The sequence below is a fragment of the Pseudochaenichthys georgianus genome, chromosome 18 (assembly GCF_902827115.2).
Source record: "Pseudochaenichthys georgianus chromosome 18, fPseGeo1.2, whole genome shotgun sequence".
Lineage (NCBI taxonomy): Eukaryota > Metazoa > Chordata > Actinopteri > Perciformes > Channichthyidae > Pseudochaenichthys > Pseudochaenichthys georgianus.
In genome coordinates, this window is record NC_047520.1 from 10,676,772 (window position 1) to 10,694,130 (window position 17,359).

At 41.4% G+C, this 17,359-nt stretch overlaps 1 protein-coding gene across 1 annotated transcript in view; it reads right to left on the reverse strand.

Annotated features, from left to right (window-relative positions):
• serpine1 (serpin peptidase inhibitor, clade E (nexin, plasminogen activator inhibitor type 1), member 1) overlaps positions 1 to 5,862 on the reverse strand; it is a 6,006-nt gene extending 144 nt beyond the window's left edge. Inside the window, exons 1-9 of the mRNA XM_034105511.2 lie at positions 5,739 to 5,862; positions 3,258 to 3,496; positions 2,643 to 2,867; positions 2,369 to 2,563; positions 1,684 to 1,882; positions 1,434 to 1,534; positions 1,219 to 1,305; positions 465 to 548; positions 1 to 369 (exon numbers count right to left, since the gene is read on the reverse strand). The exon at positions 1 to 369 is cut by the window's left edge and continues 144 nt beyond it. Of these exons, the coding sequence (XP_033961402.1) occupies positions 332 to 369; positions 465 to 548; positions 1,219 to 1,305; positions 1,434 to 1,534; positions 1,684 to 1,882; positions 2,369 to 2,563; positions 2,643 to 2,867; positions 3,258 to 3,495 (1,167 nt within the window). The 5' untranslated portion in view covers position 3,496; positions 5,739 to 5,862 and the 3' untranslated portion in view covers positions 1 to 331. The remainder of the gene's footprint in view (positions 370 to 464; positions 549 to 1,218; positions 1,306 to 1,433; positions 1,535 to 1,683; positions 1,883 to 2,368; positions 2,564 to 2,642; positions 2,868 to 3,257; positions 3,497 to 5,738) is intronic.
• Between the last annotated feature and the right edge of the window lie 11,497 nt (positions 5,863 to 17,359).

Below are 17,359 nucleotides of genomic sequence, written 5' to 3' on the forward strand. Positions count from 1 at the left end.
AGACAACAGTAAAATACTCAATTAGTTAACTTTCCTTCATACTTCTTTCTCTTTAGTCATTTAGAGAAATACATATCAACAAACAAATAAACTCCCAGTCAGTGATGTTTCCAATGTCTGCTGTAATACATGCGTGGACCCATTTGCCCCAGTCTTCTTGTATTAAGTATCTTATAAATAAAGGTGTCAGTGAATACGTCTATTGAGTCGTAACAAGTCATATAAACTGTGTACAGTAGGTGCGGTGTGTGTATGGTCGCCATGTGGAGTGTGAGCAGCAGTAGTCAGACGCAGTGAAATGAAGGCGGGTCTTCGGAGTGGGTTCATGTTGTTAAGGCTGGTTGAACTGGCCCATGAACAGAACAGCACCTGAACACAGGAAGTCAAACATTAGACACACGCTCAGGTCAGATAAATACTTCTAAAATTGGATTTAAAGATAAAATGTGAAAAAAGAGTGTTACCTGTTGGTTTGTGCTGGATGAGGAAGAGGAAGGGCCGGTCCAGAGTGAGCTCCTCCACTGCCATGCGGGAAAACATGACAGCAGCTAAAGGAGGGAGAGATCAAGAACCAGGTCAGAGTCTGGAGGTGTATGCCTGAAGCCCGGATACTCCAGAATACTATGTTGTCTAATGTAAATTGTGTTTACAGTAATTTGATTAAACACTCAACATGTAAAAAACATCTATCTGACACGGGGCCCTCAATGAGACAGGGCCACAAATAAGAGTATCATCACATGCCCTATGATTGTGTCCAGTCTTTGTGTATTCTAACATCCATTTTCAGAATTATTTGACATTTCAAACTATTCCAAGAAAATTCAGAAATGTTTGAAATGTTCAGTTTGTAAGCCAATATGAAAATGTCATGATTTCTCTCCAAAAGTATTGCCACAAGCTAACCAAACCTGTGACTCGGTGTTAGCATGTCAGTAGCGTGATGTTGTGGTGTGTAGGGTTAGGGTTAGGGTTAGGGTTAGGGTTAGGGTTAGGGTTAGGGTTAGGGTTAGGTTGTTGTGTGTATCCTTCTGTATGTTGTAATCATCTTAATTTGTACGGTTAAAAAAAGATTACAAACATATTTCATTAAGAATTGCCGGCTTCGACTGCAGCTTTGTTTTTATGTTGCATCCTTTATTTAACATTTGACTTGGTAAAACACGGTTGTGTGTTGGTGTGTGTGTACGAGAGCAAGAGCTTCAGTAGTGCGTCTACCTGTTGCTGCTGCTCCTTTGGTTCCTTGCTCATTCACCTCGATCTTCACTCTCTGCAGAACCTTCGACACACACAGCCTCTCATCAGCTGGAGGGCAGACACACATTGATTAGATACATTGTTTATCAGAAGGCTTGTTTCCACTCATTCTGGAAAATACCATGCTCATATACTTGTACGGTAAAGTTCAAGGTTAACTTAGGATTTGAACATACTGGTGATGCGTGAGAAGTCAGCCGTAGCCAGGTTGAACATGTCTCCCAGACCCATGTTGATCAGACAAGTCTTCAAATCCACCTCAGAGTTCAGAGTAAACCTGTGGAAACACACACAGTGATATCATGTAACCCTGGTATCCACTAAACTATTCATATGACACAAACAACCAATACAACTACACGTAGAAAGTATATTTTCATTAATGTCCTCTTATCTACCCATACTCTCGGACCTGTCCTCCCTTACCTGGGCATGGCGAGCTGTCTCTTGACACTCCTCAGCTCTGTTCTCCACTGCTTCATCCTCTGGCTGCTCAGATCTGCACTGAGCGTGCTCAGAGGAACTTCAGGCTCGAAGGGCGACACCAGCAGCATGCTCAGGGAGTCGCCCTCGTACGGGACCTCAATGACATCATAGTCAACGCCATCGGCTGTCACAAACTCGCCTGTTGATATAGGAGAACGTTTTTTTATTAGTGGCATCTTCCACTGTTGGATTTAGATCAAGTAACTAAGTAGATTGACTTAAGAACTGTAATGTACTACATTTCAGAAGTCAATTGTGTGTTTTTACCGGACAATTTTTTTTCAATAACTTTAGTTACTTCACAGATGTGGATGAATGATGTGAAATCTAATCAAGTGTTGAATCAGACTTTAGTTCCACCTGGAGTAAATCCACCAGCTACCCTGCAGTCTACAAAGTCATTCAGACTAGCTGCACCTTCACCAGCTTTGAGAACACTTTCATGATCAATCATTATAATCAAACCATAAAATACATAACTTTCTTCTTTTACTTAAGTGACATTTTGAATGCAGGACTTTTACTTGTAACAGAGTATTCCTACACTCTGGTACTTCTACTTTTACTCAAGTGCAACATCTGAGCACTTCCTCCGCCTCTGCCTGGGCCCGGGTGTTGAACATACCATAGTTGAAGCGGTTGGTGAGTCCCATCATGTGCACGGGCACGCTGCTGCCGTTGGCACAGTGGAACATCCTCTCCTGGGTCAGTTTGGGGTCAAAGGGGACCTTCCAGAGACCCTGGAAGTGGAGCGCATTCAGGAGGACCAGGCGAGTCTCGTCACTCAGAGAGCCAGGCGCCAGGAACTCTGGGATCTCACCTGCAGAATAAAGAATCAATGCGTCAGGAAGGATTCACAAGAAGTCAGCACTTGAAGTAAACATCTCCGCGGTAGGTACCTCCGGTGTGGTCTGAGACCCAGGAGTTGATGATGTTGACCGCCTGCTCCGGCTTGGTGAAGTCCACCTGGTTGGGGTGGGTCTGGAAGGCCTTGGTGAGGGCCCGGCGGTACCCCTTCTCCAGACTCATCTTCCTCTCCACCATGACCCCGCTGGCGGTGTCCACCCCCTCCTCACGGGACAGGTCCCGCTGCAGGAGGCGCTGCTGTCGGGACATTCCTCGCTCTGCGGGACAAGAGGTCAGGGGTGGTTTGACACTCATCTTACAACAATAATACACCGTTATATTTCCCTCCTCCCAAGCTCGAGTTGAACCTTTGTGGGAAAAGTACTGCGGTGTGAATGCGCTTATTGTCTTCTTTTAGACATTAAGGTGTTTTTTTAATACACTTTATCTATTTACTTCTCTAGATTTCTCCTTAATTCACCAAAAGTAACCATTTGAAAATGCTTAGTTTGCATATTTAACATTTTAGAAAACGTTAAAGTGTCATGGTGATATGTATAAGTTAAAATGTTAACCCTTTTAACCCGCGGTGTCTACCCTTAATATTGAATCAGTTGTATACTGTATCTGTAAACATTGTTTTTAATGGTTGTGGAGATGTGTCTCACCTTGGAGAGAGAAGCCCATGGCAGCGGTCAGGGCCTTCCGGGTGCTTCCAGCGGCGCCGGTCTGAGCCATGGCGAGGACGGAGGCCACGCCGTACGGGGACAGGGCCACGTTCTGATCCACAGAGTCCCGGGCCAGCTGGGAGAAGACCTTCAGGCCGAAGTCCGTCTGTCTGTCCGTCAGAGAGCCCAGTCCCACTGTGCTCAGAGCCAGCAGCAGGGAGACGTACACGCAAAGCATTCTGGGAAGGACAGACAGAAGAGAGGAGGTGTGAGTTGGATTGAGGTGGGTTTTTCGGGTACAATTTAGACTTAATGTAATTGTATTCATATTTTAACAAAAACAAACATATGTTGCTGTATTAGTGCACACTGGCATCCATAGCACTTTATCCCAAAGGAGTAGAAATATGTTAAATGTCAGGGATAAAGAAGCTTGGAAAACAATGCACCCCACAGTGTGTCTGTTTCCCATTAAGAACATACCGTACGTACTTTGAATTGCTCAACACTAAGAGACTTTAAACAGCTTGCAGATGTTTTGAATGAAATGTTGTGAAAATTCCAAAGAAATTCTGTAGCTTCCAGGAAAATCGTAAAATAAAGAATTTGCATATACTTAAAATGTCAGATTCCCACGATCATAAATGTATTTTTGCTTTACAAAACAAGATGAATATGTGATCACATCCAGCCTCCATCTGCCTACAACAAATCCTGCTGTGCTTTAAACCTGCGGACCTCACATTCAAACTCCATCTTCCCAGATATTCAGACATGTGTGACTCATGCTGACTGTGTACACAATCACATCTGTGTGTCAGCTGGAAAATGTGCCCCCGTGTGTGTGTGTGTGTGTGTGTGTGTGTGTGTGTGTGTGTGTGTGTGTGTGTGTGTGTGTGTGTGTGTGTGTGTGTGTGTGTGTGTGTGTGTGTGTGTGTGTGTGTGTGTGTGTGTGTGTGTGTGTGTGTGTGTGTGTGTGTGTGTGTGTGTGTGTGTGTGTGTGTGTGTGTGTGTGTGTGTGTGTGTGTGTGTGTGTGTGTGTGTGTGTGTGTGTGTGTGTGTGTGTGTGTGTGCCGGTAACATTGGTTTTCCACTGCAGACATCAATAGAGTGTACTGTGTTTGAAGAGGAGCTGGACTTCATGAAGCAGCATCAGAGCTGACCTCAGCTCTGTTTGCATAAGCCTTCACAAGCAGCTCAGAGGAGACCTGGTTTACTACTTCCTGCCATGGTTAGAGTAACTGTGACTCGGAATTAGTTACTTTCCACCACAACAAGTATTTAATGGGGTATACAACTGAAATTGAAAGTCTTTTAAGGGGATCAAACGGACTATAACTCCACCACATCAGTAGAAATAAGAGTTTTTAGTACCTTTTCTGCACTGAAAAACTTAAAGCGTTGACTTTAACCCTTAGATGCCCTTAGGGTGACTGGACCCTACACTCTTACAAGTGTTTCAAAAAGGACCCGTATTGTGTTTTTATGCCATTTATGTCATTTTGGTTAAGAAAAATCACTTTATATAATATTTAGTTTTATATTTTGGTTCACACTAGAAATATTTTATATTGAATTTGTCACTATTTATAATTTTTGTTTTATTTTTACATTTTGAAAAAAACCGTTTTGAACATATTGATGCAAAGATCTCCGCTATTCTGAGACCCTCACAGTATTCCAGTCCCTTTTCAAATCTCATCTCTTCTCCTCTTGTCTACTCATAGCCCCCCGCCATCAATCCATGCCGGTGTAGTGTCACTTGTGATGTAGTCTGTGTGGTCTACAGTGAATGTATTCCTGACAGCAACAGGTGATAAGAATCAAAGATTCCCATAGGATGCCATAGAAAATGCATGCGGTTCATTTTTGACCCACTTATGGAAGCCTGGGGTAGTAATACAAAAACTACAATTTCTTAAAATGTATAAAATGTCAATTTAAAATGTGAATGGCATGATATCCAAAACATGTTTTTTGAGGAATAGCTGGAATATGAAATGATACAAAAATGTAATTACAAAGATACTTCAAGAAAACCACCTCACCGGGTCAAAAAAGACCCACTTACATCAGGGTTAATTAAATGTATTATGTCAACAAAATACACATAATAGAATTAGGTTGGTTGAAAGCAATAATATGGGTTCGGGTTACTTAATATTATTGCTTTAAAGTTATGTGAAATCTGGTGACTTAATACATTTAATTAAAGTCCATTTTCAGTGTAGGATGCTGTTAAGGATGCCACCTCTTATTGGTACCATCTTTTAATACTGTAGTCTTATATTATTTTACATAATGCTATCATCTGCATATATATAAAACCACCATGTTATCCCTGGAAAGTCACATAAAATTAAACCTTTTTAATTGACGGTGAATAAAAAAATTGCACTCTAAAATAAAAAACTACATCTGCCAGTGTTTTCATTTTAGGTTTTCCAAAAGTCTTCATAATTAGATAAGTAGAATTCTTACCTTATGGTTGAGATGGTTCAGATTTAGTTCAGCAAGTGTTAGTTGTTTCAGCTTCAGTCTGCTGCTGCTTGAATGTGAACGTCTGAATGAGTTTCTTCTCTTTATAGCGCAGAGCTGCATGGTCCGAAGCCCCGCCCCCCCACCTACGCACAAACACACACACAGAAGTTATTAGAGAGGATGATGTCATCTGACACTGTCTGGACGGGCTTCCTTTTCACGTCCTCTCTCCTCTCACTCCCTTTCTCTGTCTGTGTGTCTGTTTTCAACCAAACCATGACAGAGCACATGGAAAGTCACTTAGCTGTTTACCCTGTCTCATTCACACTCACCCACACACACACCCACACCCACACACACACACACACACACACACCCACGCACACACACACACACACACACACACACACACACACACACACACACACACACACACACACACACACACACACACACACACACACACACACACACACACACGCACACACACACACACTCACACGCACATCCCTAAGGCACGTACAGGAAATGCAGTACTCAGAGGAGAGGCAGTCAGAACATGTCTTGCAGCCTGTAGGGTAATAGGTGTGATGTTTATTTATGTGTGGTTTTATAATTATTATAAGTATTTTTTTGTCTTGACACAACCCAAGCTCTTGTGATGACTAGTTATAAACCTGTGAGATTCTGATGATTGTTCAATATACACGACGTAGGACCAAAATATGTGTTTTAACTACCGGCAAATGTCAACGCACCAATTTTGCTAGGTTGTGAAACAAATAAAAAACAATAAATCTAATCTTGTTCCCTGCAGTTTGTAAAACATCTACTTTTACATGCATATTCTACACATTCGATGCACATTCAAAAGTATGAAAAATTGGTATACTTATTTTTCAGACTTTTAGATAATTATCTCTAAGGAATTATTAAAATTGGTCAATTAGGTAGGTTTACTTTACTTCTTACTTATAAAGGGCTGCTACTATACCTTCAAATGATACTTCATCATAACAGCATAGAACACAGAGCATGTCCCACATATAAATGATCGAGCCTGTTTTGATGTGCTATTTGAAATGTATTTATAGTACTGACAGAGGCGGGAAAAGTACTCAGGTGCTGTACTTAAGTAAGTACAAAAAGTTAAAGTAATCATTCTGCACAATGACCCATATCAGTAACAGCCACATAGAGTGGTGCAGGGATGACGTATTTACCCGGAAGTAAGCTGCGCATGGGTTCCCTCGACTAAAAAGCAATGGGATTTTGGGAAATAGCTCAAAATAAGGTCTGTGGATAAATGCACGGTTGAAGTGTTTGTTTGAACACTTTGCAGGAGGCAGGGACTTGCTTTCAAGCAGAACCGGGGCAAACAAACATAGAGGGAGTGTTTACGTGTTCGGCGTAATGACGTACAACGTCCTCGACAACTTCTGTAGTCCTATTCAGCCACTTGTTAACAACCATCGTTTTTCAGACACGTAAACTCTTCAAAAATCACCAGTGGGGTCTCTGCTGATGTATTTAATATCGTAGAACAAAACGTGATCCGTCTCTTAAATGTGTTTCAACCACAGACCTTATTTCCAGCTATTTTCCAAAATCCTATGGAGAGATCCCATTGGCTCTGAGACGAGGGAACCCATAGTGGTAAAATGCTGACTCGTTCCTGCACCACTCTCTGTACTAAAAAGTAAGGGAATGCAGAAAGTAAGTTGCTAAGTATTTATGAATAATATTATATTATCACTTGTAAAAGCATTTTTAATAGTTTGTCAATGTGGAGCCAATTTTGGGGACTTCCTAAAATACTTGATTGATAAGTAATGCATCATATAATATAGTGTTGTTTTATATATAAAAAGTATCTAGGAACAACGGGTGGTAAATAAATGTTGAGGAGTAGAAGTATAGGGTAGCATAAAATGCATGAAATGGAAATAAAATAAAATGTTGTCAAAATAATACTGAAGTACGCTACTTGAGTAAATGTACTTGGTTACATTCCACCACTCAGCACTGACTACATGTACTCTTAAAGTATTGTACACACAACACACTTGTTTAAGTTGTTGCATGACTGTTTGTTTCTAGTCAGCATCAACTGTCTTTTCTTGTTGCATATAAAGGGGTTTGAGGAAAGGAAACGTACTGCCCACACGTTCATGCTTACATTCTGACTATCAGGCGTTTAATATTATTAGCAGAGCTTTAGCTTTTGCTTTTATTTCATACAGTCACTCTTTTGACTCTCTTTGGGAATGACACACCAAAGCACCACATTTGGTCGTGAGTTCCCGCATTCCTGATCCCACGACTCACAGACATCTGCCAGACAGGACAGGGAATGGGAATTTACACACTTTTTCCAAAATCGATCTGGAATGAAGCGTCTGGCAGACCTTCAAAAATCTTAATTGAAGCCACTTTTTCTCATTGTGGTTACAATTTAAAAGCAATAAGAACTTTCTGGAACTGATGCAACCTAAATGCACCCGTTTTGGTTTCATATTTGAGTTCTATCAGTGAGAAAGGACAAATGACCATATCCAGAAGGTGTTCAAGCATGGCAAATAAGGGGAGGAAAGGGATGGGTCACCCACATGCTGTCCTTTTCTTGTGATGGAACAAACAGTTTTTGGTTTGAATTTACTCATGATTATGAGATGTTGGTCTTAATTATTGTTTTCTACATCTGTGTATAACATCCCATTACACGTCACTTGTTAGACGCTTTTACCCAAAGCAACTCAACACTTCATTTCTGCCTATATCATAAAGAACAAAATCCTTTGTAAATTTGCAATAAATGTAAATATTGAGGTGGAGAATCAGCCAATATAAAGTCCCATGATGCATTGTTGGATGGTGGTGATTGAAGTCTCCATTGAGTAGACCTAATCCAGTTTATGCAAGGAGACATATGTCAAACTAGGCGACAACAAACTAAAGTCTCATTAAATAGAGCCCTATGCCACGAGACAAAAACCCACTAACACCTTTTAACATCTGTCTTGTCTGTTTAGCGGTAAAGGTTACTATAGGCATTCTTTCCCGAGACAAGTCCGTGGTCACACACATTTTGTCCCTTTACGGCACAATTGTACGCATTGAAGTGAATATAAAGGTTTAATACAAAAGACAATAGACCATTTCTTAAATTGTAATACATGCAACTAATACGCTCTCCAAAGCGACCAGACTTTAGTCAGACGACATCATTTTACGTTTCTGATCATCAACAGACTCTAATGAAAATGAAACAAATAAAAAACTTGTATTTGTTGTCTTTCCACTGTTTCAACAATAACCAACTCTGGTTTGAGAGTTTGAAAGATAATGTTTAAGGAGCAGGTGTGAAAAGCAGGTTGCCACCGTGGCATTTTCACTGTTAGACTATGTTTTTGCAAAGTAACTAAAGGTATTAAATAAATACGAAAAATGTAAATACTCAAGTAAAGTCCCTTGAAATTGAAAAAAGTACAGTACTTGAGGAAATCTACTTTACACAACTGCAAACGTATACTTTACTTCTGGCAATGGGAAAGAAGCCGATTATTTAGTGTTTGTTATAACAACTACACTGAGCAAAAATATAAACGCAACACTTTTGTTTTTGCTCCCATTTTTCATGAGATGAACTCAAAGATCTAAAACATTTTCTTTATACACAAAATAACCATTTATCTCAAATATTGTTCACAAATCTGAAAAAATCTGTGATAGTGAGCACTTCTCCTTTGCCGAGATAATCCATCCCACCTCACAGGTGTGGCATATCAAGATGCTGATTAGACAGCATGATTATTATTATTATGTGCCTTAGGCTGGCCACAATAAAAGGCCACTCTGAAACGTGCAGTTTTGCTTTATTGGGGGGGTCTGGGGGGGTCCGAAAACCAGTCAGTATCTGGTGTGACCACCATTTGCCTCACGCAGTGCAACACATCTCCTTCGCATAGAGTTGATCAGGTTGTTGACTGTGGCCTGTGGAATGTTGGTCCACTCCTCTTCAATGGCTGCCAAGTTGCTGGATATTGGCAGGAACTGGAACACGCTGTCGTATACGCCGATCCAGAGCATCCCAAACATGCTCAATGGGTGACATGTCCGGTGAGTATGCTGGCCATGCAAGAACTGGGATGTTTTCAGCCTTCAGGAAGTGTGTACAGATCCTTGCAACATGGGGCCGTGCATTATCATGCTGCAACATGAGGTGATGGTCGTGGATGAATGGCACAACAATGGGCCTTTTTTTTAACCTTTATTTAACCAGATAAAAGCATTGAGATAGAATCTCATTTGCAATGCTGACCTGGCCAAGAAGGCAGCAACGCTACACATAACACATAACACAAACATATAAAATACAGAGAACATAACTAAGAAAACAAAAGACAAAAAAGCAGTCACTACATTTTGCACATTAGGACAGTAAGAAAGGTGCACTACTTATTACTGCAAGAGCAGCTGGTGGTAAGGACTTCAGACAACTTCAATCTAAAACATGCTATTGAAACAAGTGCCCTCAGTTTGAGGCGTGATTGAAGGTCATTCCAAGACCAAGGACCATAATAAAATAGACTCCTTTTCCCAGCCTCAGTCCGCACAGTAGGAACCTGGAACCGTATCCAGGCACTGGATCTGAGGTTGTAAGAGTCACAAACTGGAGAAAATCTGGCACATATGTACAGTGGAAGCTTTCCTAAAATGGCTTTATACATTAATAAAAACCTCAGGCGTCAGGATCTCGTCACGGTATCTCTGTGCATTCACAATGCCATCAATAAAATGCACCTGTGTTCGTCGTCCATAACATACGCCTGCCCATACCGTAACCCCACCACCACCATGGGCCACTCGATTCACAACATTGACATCAGAAAACCGCTCACCCACACGACGCCACACACGCTGTCTGCCATCTGCCCTGAACAGTGAAAACCGGGATTCATCGTGAAGAGAACACCTCTCCAACGTGCCGGACGCCATCGAATGTGAGCATTTGCCCACTCAAGTCGGTTACGACGACGAACCGGAGTCAGGTCGAGACCCCGATGAGGACGATGAGCATGCAGATGAGCTTCTCTGAGACGGTTTCAGACAGCAGAAATTCTTTGGTTATGCAAACCGATTGTTGCAGCAGCTGTCCGAGTGGCTGGTCTCAGACGATCTTGGAGGTGAACATGCTGGATGTGGAGGTCCTGGGCTGGTGTGGTTACACGTGGTCTGCGGTTGTGAGGCCGGTTGGATGTACTGCCAAATTCTCTGAAACGCCTTTGGAGACGGCTTATGGTAGAGAAATGAACATTCAATTCACGGGCAACAGCTCTGGTGGACATTCCTGCTGTCAGCGTGCCAATTGCACGCTCCCTCAAAACTTGCGACATCTGTGGCATTGTGCTGTGTGATAAAACGGAACATTTTAGAGTGGCCTTTTATTGTGGCCAGCCTAAGGCACACCTGTGCAATAATCATGCTGTCTAATCAGCATCTTGATATGCCACACCTGTGAGGTGGGATGGATTATCTCGGCAAAGGAGAAGTGCTCACTATCACAGATCTTTTCAGATTTGTGAACAATATTTGAGAGAAATGGTTATTTTGTGTTTATAGAAAATGTTTTAGATCTTTGAGTTCATCTCGTGAAAAATGGGAACAAAAACAACTGCATGGAACAGAAAATGTTTCTGAAACTATATGAAGTCTAGCAGAGTGAGACACCCCAGTCTACAAAGTGAGATGAAACGCTTTGGGAACTAGACTGGCCTGATGTCATCATCCTCAAAGTGAAGACAAGTGTGTCTGAGGGACGTTTACAGGCCCATTTACACTGTCTTTCAAACAAGACAGTGTAAATGAGCGGTCTTTGTCTTGCTGTTCTAGCGTTATTGCACTTTAATTGCCTTGTAAAATCACATCATACAGCTAATTTACTGCCAAGCGTAACGAGCTGAAGCTACCACTAAATAACTTTAAATGTTAGCAACCACACAATGAGAGAATGCTAGCGATGACCTGGTGAGTCATTTATGGAGCCTTTGTTTCACCGCATGTCATCCTGCTGTTTGTTTAGATAATGTTGCCAAAAATACACACATGCATTAGCACATTTCTTTACCGTCTCTTGGCATGATAACACCCCCACCAGCCCCACAGATTTGGTTCATTCCTTATACGGATGTGAATGGAAATATGGCGTGTTCCACCCACCCAGTTCTCTGCGGGGGCTTCAGGAACATGGGAATCAACTGTTGCCAAGACAATACACAACATCACACCCACAGAATCAAAAGCACAATATATGAAAACAATGAGGAATACAAACTAAGATACCATTTTGGTTGACAGGACAAATATACTAAAGTGCATCTTAACTTGCCAGGCACTTTTGAAAGACATCCTGTCCTTAACAATTCAAGATCTTCTTACTCTGAACAATTGGGACAGTTGACATAAAACTTGCAATATATACCTTTATAATAGCTTTTCTAGTAAGACACATACAGTTACGTAAATAGATCAGCGTGCGAGTGGATGTGTTCTTCTCCTTACTTTGTACTTTTTTATCTTATTTAGAGGCCATTCTTTTTCCAGTCTTTGTGCTGAGCTAGGCTGAACTTGTCCTGGACTTACGTCTGACATGGGAGCACAGATGTAAAACAGATATACAAGTTCTCATCCAAGCAAACAATAACAGTAGCGTGTTCTGTCTGAACCAGCTGCGTAGCTGTGGGTGGGCCCGGGTGGGCCTGGGCCCACCCACATGCACGTCTGGCCCACCCACAGCCAATCAGCGCTTCATAGCGCAGAGCCGGGAAGCCCAGAAGGAAGTGCCACAAACTGCAGTTCATCTAGTGGCCGACAGGGGATGGATGCAAAAAGGAGCAATTCCCATAGACCCCCATGTTAAAATGCCCAACTTTACAGCATCTAGCCTGGATCCAATAAAACTTATTCTGGATATAGTTAGATTCCACCTTCATGACAATGGAATAGGGAGTGCATTTTTTTACCGTGAGTTTTTATAGTAAGTAAAGTAACTTTTGCCGTGAGTGAATGAAAGTATTATTTCTTCTTGAGGTCTGCAGTTTAGCGTGTACACATTTGCTGAATATGAAAACACTCAGTGGTGCCCACTGTGCGACTGTCAAGGATAAACAACCTGTGCCCCCGATATATGTTGTATGTATTATTGCTACACAAACATTACATTGCAGTTTAAGTGTCGCCAACTCCGTTTAAGAGATATATCCCCCGTCTGTGTGCGAGGGGGCGGGGCACTTTACACACACGCAGCCGCTACATGCAGCAACACACACACGGAGGAGATGGCGGAGAGAACGCGCTCCGAGCTGTGGTTAAACTATAGCCGTGTCGATGGGGACAATACTCGTTACCAAAAGTGGAATAAGAGTTTAGCATGTAAGGGCGGTAACACGAGCAATGTGTCTAAACATTTAGCAAAAGTGCTCCACATCCAGACGGAGGAATGCACCGGGTTCCACTGTCTTTCTAGCAGCTCTGTAGCTCCATCCACGAGTAACGTTTCCACGTCAGGTGTTCTGTATGCTAGCAGCAACACACGGAGTTAACTACATTATACAAACATGGGTTATGATTAGAGGTAACTGAGTTATTTAGTTTGTTAAAGTTTCAGCTATTCTGTTTACAGTTCTGTCATCACATTATTTAATACGATTTGTTAAAACATTTTTGTTTCTTTTGATGTGAAATATTATGTATTTAATTTAAATAAAAAGCAATGTTAGTTTTGTTCACAATTTGTTTAGTTAGTTGACCTTATTTTTTTCTCCAAAAGAACCGATAAAAGTAATGTTAAAGGACCGGATCGATAAGACATAGACATAGACATACTTTATTGTCATTTCAACGAGACACAGAGTGTACTATTACAACGAAATTTCGTTGTACTGGCTTACAGGAACAGGACAATATAAAAACTTGCTAAAATTGTACATATAAATATATAATAGTGACGTGGTGCTGATAAAATTAAAGATAAAGTGTGCATTTAAAATATAAAGACTTACTATACATATAAATAAAATAGACATACTATATAACACATATGTGCTCTTTACACAGCGCAATGTAATCTTTATGTTACTGGTCTGCTTGCTGTTCAGCAGTCTGATGGCTTGGGGGAAAAGGTATTGCAGAATCTGCTGTTCTGCTCTTAATGCTGTGGAACCTCTTGCCGGAGGGCAGCAGGGAGAACAGAGCATGTGAGGATGAGTGGGGTCTTTAAAATGTTCTGGGCTTTTGTCAGGCAGCGTTTCTGAGCGGTGTCTCTGATGGGAGGTAGAGAAACTCCGATGATCTTCTCTGCTGTCCTGACCACTCTCTGCAGAGACTTCCAGTCTTTGGCGTTGCAGTCTCTCGACCAGATGGAGATGCCGCTGGTCAGCACGCTCTCTATGGTTCCTCTGTAGAACGTGGTGAGGATGGGAGGGGGGAGCTGTGCAGGAAGTGTAGGCGCTGCTGTGCCTTCTTAAATTGTGATGTAGTGTGAGTGGACCAGGTCAGACTGCTCGTGATATGCACCCCAGGAACTTGGTGCTGGCTGTAGTCTTCACTGCTGTGCCGTTGATGTGGAGTGGTGGGTGACGGTGCTTTTTGTTCCTGAAGTCGACAATGATCTTTTTTGTTTTATCGACATTCAGGATCAGGTTGTTGGTGTTACACCAGTCTGTCAGATGTTTCACCTCCTCCCTGTAGGCCTGTTCCTTGTTGTCCCTGATGAGTCCCACCACTGCTGTATCGTCCGCGTACTTTATGATGTGGTTGGTACCGAACCTGGAGCATAAGCATAAGCGCTATCGATAAAAGTAGTAGTACCGTTAAAGCCTTAACGATACCCATCCCTATGTGGATGTCAGTTTTACACACATTCTGAGGCCGCCGTGCCTATGCTTTTTGTTTTCACTGCTAATTTATGCTTATGTTCTATTAGTGCATTAAAAAATCATTAATAAAGTTTCAGCTCAGACCCCACGCTTAATATGTCTCCCCCTGGCCCACCTACATTTCTCCAGGCCCACCCACACAATAATTCCTGACTACGCCACTGGTCTGAACTATAAAAAGACAAAGCATTCAATCTGCTTTCCTCCAAGGTTCTAGTGCTGAGATTATAAAAATACTAATAATGCACTTTATCTGTAAATATGTATTAGTCCTATCAATCGATTACAACATATATTCATTGCAACGTCCTCACTGTAGTTACAGGAGGAAGTACTTATTTATGGGATTAATTTACCTTCTACTTTTTTTATTTTACGCATTAACGTTTCCAGATTAATCGCGAGGGTTTACGCGTTAACAATGACAGCCCTAATATCTAGTGTATATATATAATATATAGATCTTTTCAAAGTTAAAAAGAGCTTACAACTAGCAAAAGAAAAATACAGAAACCACGGGTGGTGGTGGCGAAGTCGATAGGGACTTGGCTTGGCAATTGGAAGGTCACCAGTTCAAGTCCCGGCAAGACCAAGTGCTACCGAGGTGTCTCTGAGCAAGGCACCGTTCCCTACACTGCTCCCCGGTCGCTGTTCAAAAATGGCTGCCCACTGCTCCTAACACTAGGATGGGTCAAATGCAGAGAAACAATTTCCCCACGGGGATTAATAAAGTATATCAAAATCAAAAAAAAAAAATCAAAAAATATACAATATTGAGTAAAGCAACTGCAAAGTAAGCTAAATAAAATAATTTAAAAAATCAATAGAAAGAAAAGGTGAGAAAATTCCTTTGTATAATAAAGGGATTTAAGAGGGTGATTAACAAATGAAATACTCGTGTGTCAATACATTTACCGCTCATGTTTTGTAATACATGACATGATTTCAAATGAAAAGAAACAGACGCTGAATAAGCATTGGTCATAGAAACGGTACTGACCAAATGTGCTGACTTAAGTTACGACACATGTTTTATTGCATAATGTTAAATAGGAAAGTAAAGGGAAAGCTCTTGCGAAAAAATAAACTTTCTTATGGGTTTCTTAACATCCAACACATATGAGGAGAAAAAGACAAAGAGGTTTTAACAGCTGACCTTTCGACCCTGAGGTTTTGGCCTTGGACAGAATGGCATTGTGGATTTCAGTGTCGGTGTTTGATCCATGTTTGTGTACTCAAAACATTTCCAACCACAAGGGGAAAAAAAACAACACTTGAGAAAACACACTGATAAATACACACAGATACAGAATACTGCACATGTGAAGAGTGTGTCATCATACCGGTCTAAACTGGTTTTTGATTTGGATCAGCGAAAAAACATGCTATAGCTGCAGTCTGTTCTTGCTAACTATTACATGTTTTACAATAAGGTGGAAATAAAAGTTACAAAAACTGCAAATTCATGACTCTGATGTTTGTAAGTCATGTGTTTCCTGGTCATTTGGATGGATATTTAAAAGTCAAGTGTAATTTCTGTAGGGTGCTTTGTCAAATATATATTAGTCAGCAAGAATAGACTGCTGCAATGCAAGATATATAAGCTGATACAAATCCAAGACATGTGGTCTTTTTCTGTTTAAGTGTGTATTTTCAGGCACTTATTTCCAGGTGTATACTCATGGAATCCATCTGCTTTAATTGTTGTACAGTTAGCCTGTGTGTGCATCTGTATTAAGCCGATTCAGTTTGTAAATGCATGTTGTTTGTACCATGCGCAGTCAGTAGCTCTAGTTAAAAAGATATCTCTAAGCAGCATGATAAAGTAAAACTGTGGATGACTATGACTTGGTTAACCAGGAATAGGCCTGTGACCAGACATTTACATTAGGATGGAGACAAATGTAGTTTCCTAACAAGCGTACTAACTGGAAGCATGACATTTAGACGTTCATCCCACCGAGGGTGTTAATAGGATGGGAGAAACCCCCTATGCAAAGAGAAACAAACGGCAGCAGTCCTATTTGTGTCAGGTTTTGCAATGTCACGTCGAACATCAATGCCAATGCCTCATAGGATTAAAAACAGGAAGTGAATCAAGGGGCAGAGATAGTCACTTCCTGACGTCCCGGCAGAGACTGAAGACTAAAGGTTATCTTAATTTTGTTTATGACATTCTTAGGACTGTGGTATGTTGGAAAACACGAGAAATTAAATGGAATTGTGAGCTGGAAGGTAAGGCATGCAGAGAGTTCCAAGAAGCTTATATGGTGTTGTACTGGATGTCCCAATGTGGAAGGGAACATTCTAATGCATCCGCTTCAGTCCATACTGTCACGATCTGTCTGTGTTGTGTTTTGTCTTGTCTTTTTCTGTCTTTGGTTTCCTGTTTTATTTTGAAAAGTGTTCACCTCCTGTTTTGCCTGTTGCTGTAGTATGACCACCAGGAGACTATTGATGTGTGTAGTGACTTTGGTAGAACAAGCTGTATAATAGGGATTGCATATTATTGTATTCTCTTTTTTGGGAGTTGCACTTTGCAGACGGTCCCTGAGCACTCGTTTCTTCTCCGGCTGCAGATAGAGACCAATGTAATGTGTCCAGCTCGGAGGACGGCGCGTATTGGCTTTTTTTTTTATCAAAATGTGACTGTAGTTCGTTGTCAACCTTACCACGGTACTTAGG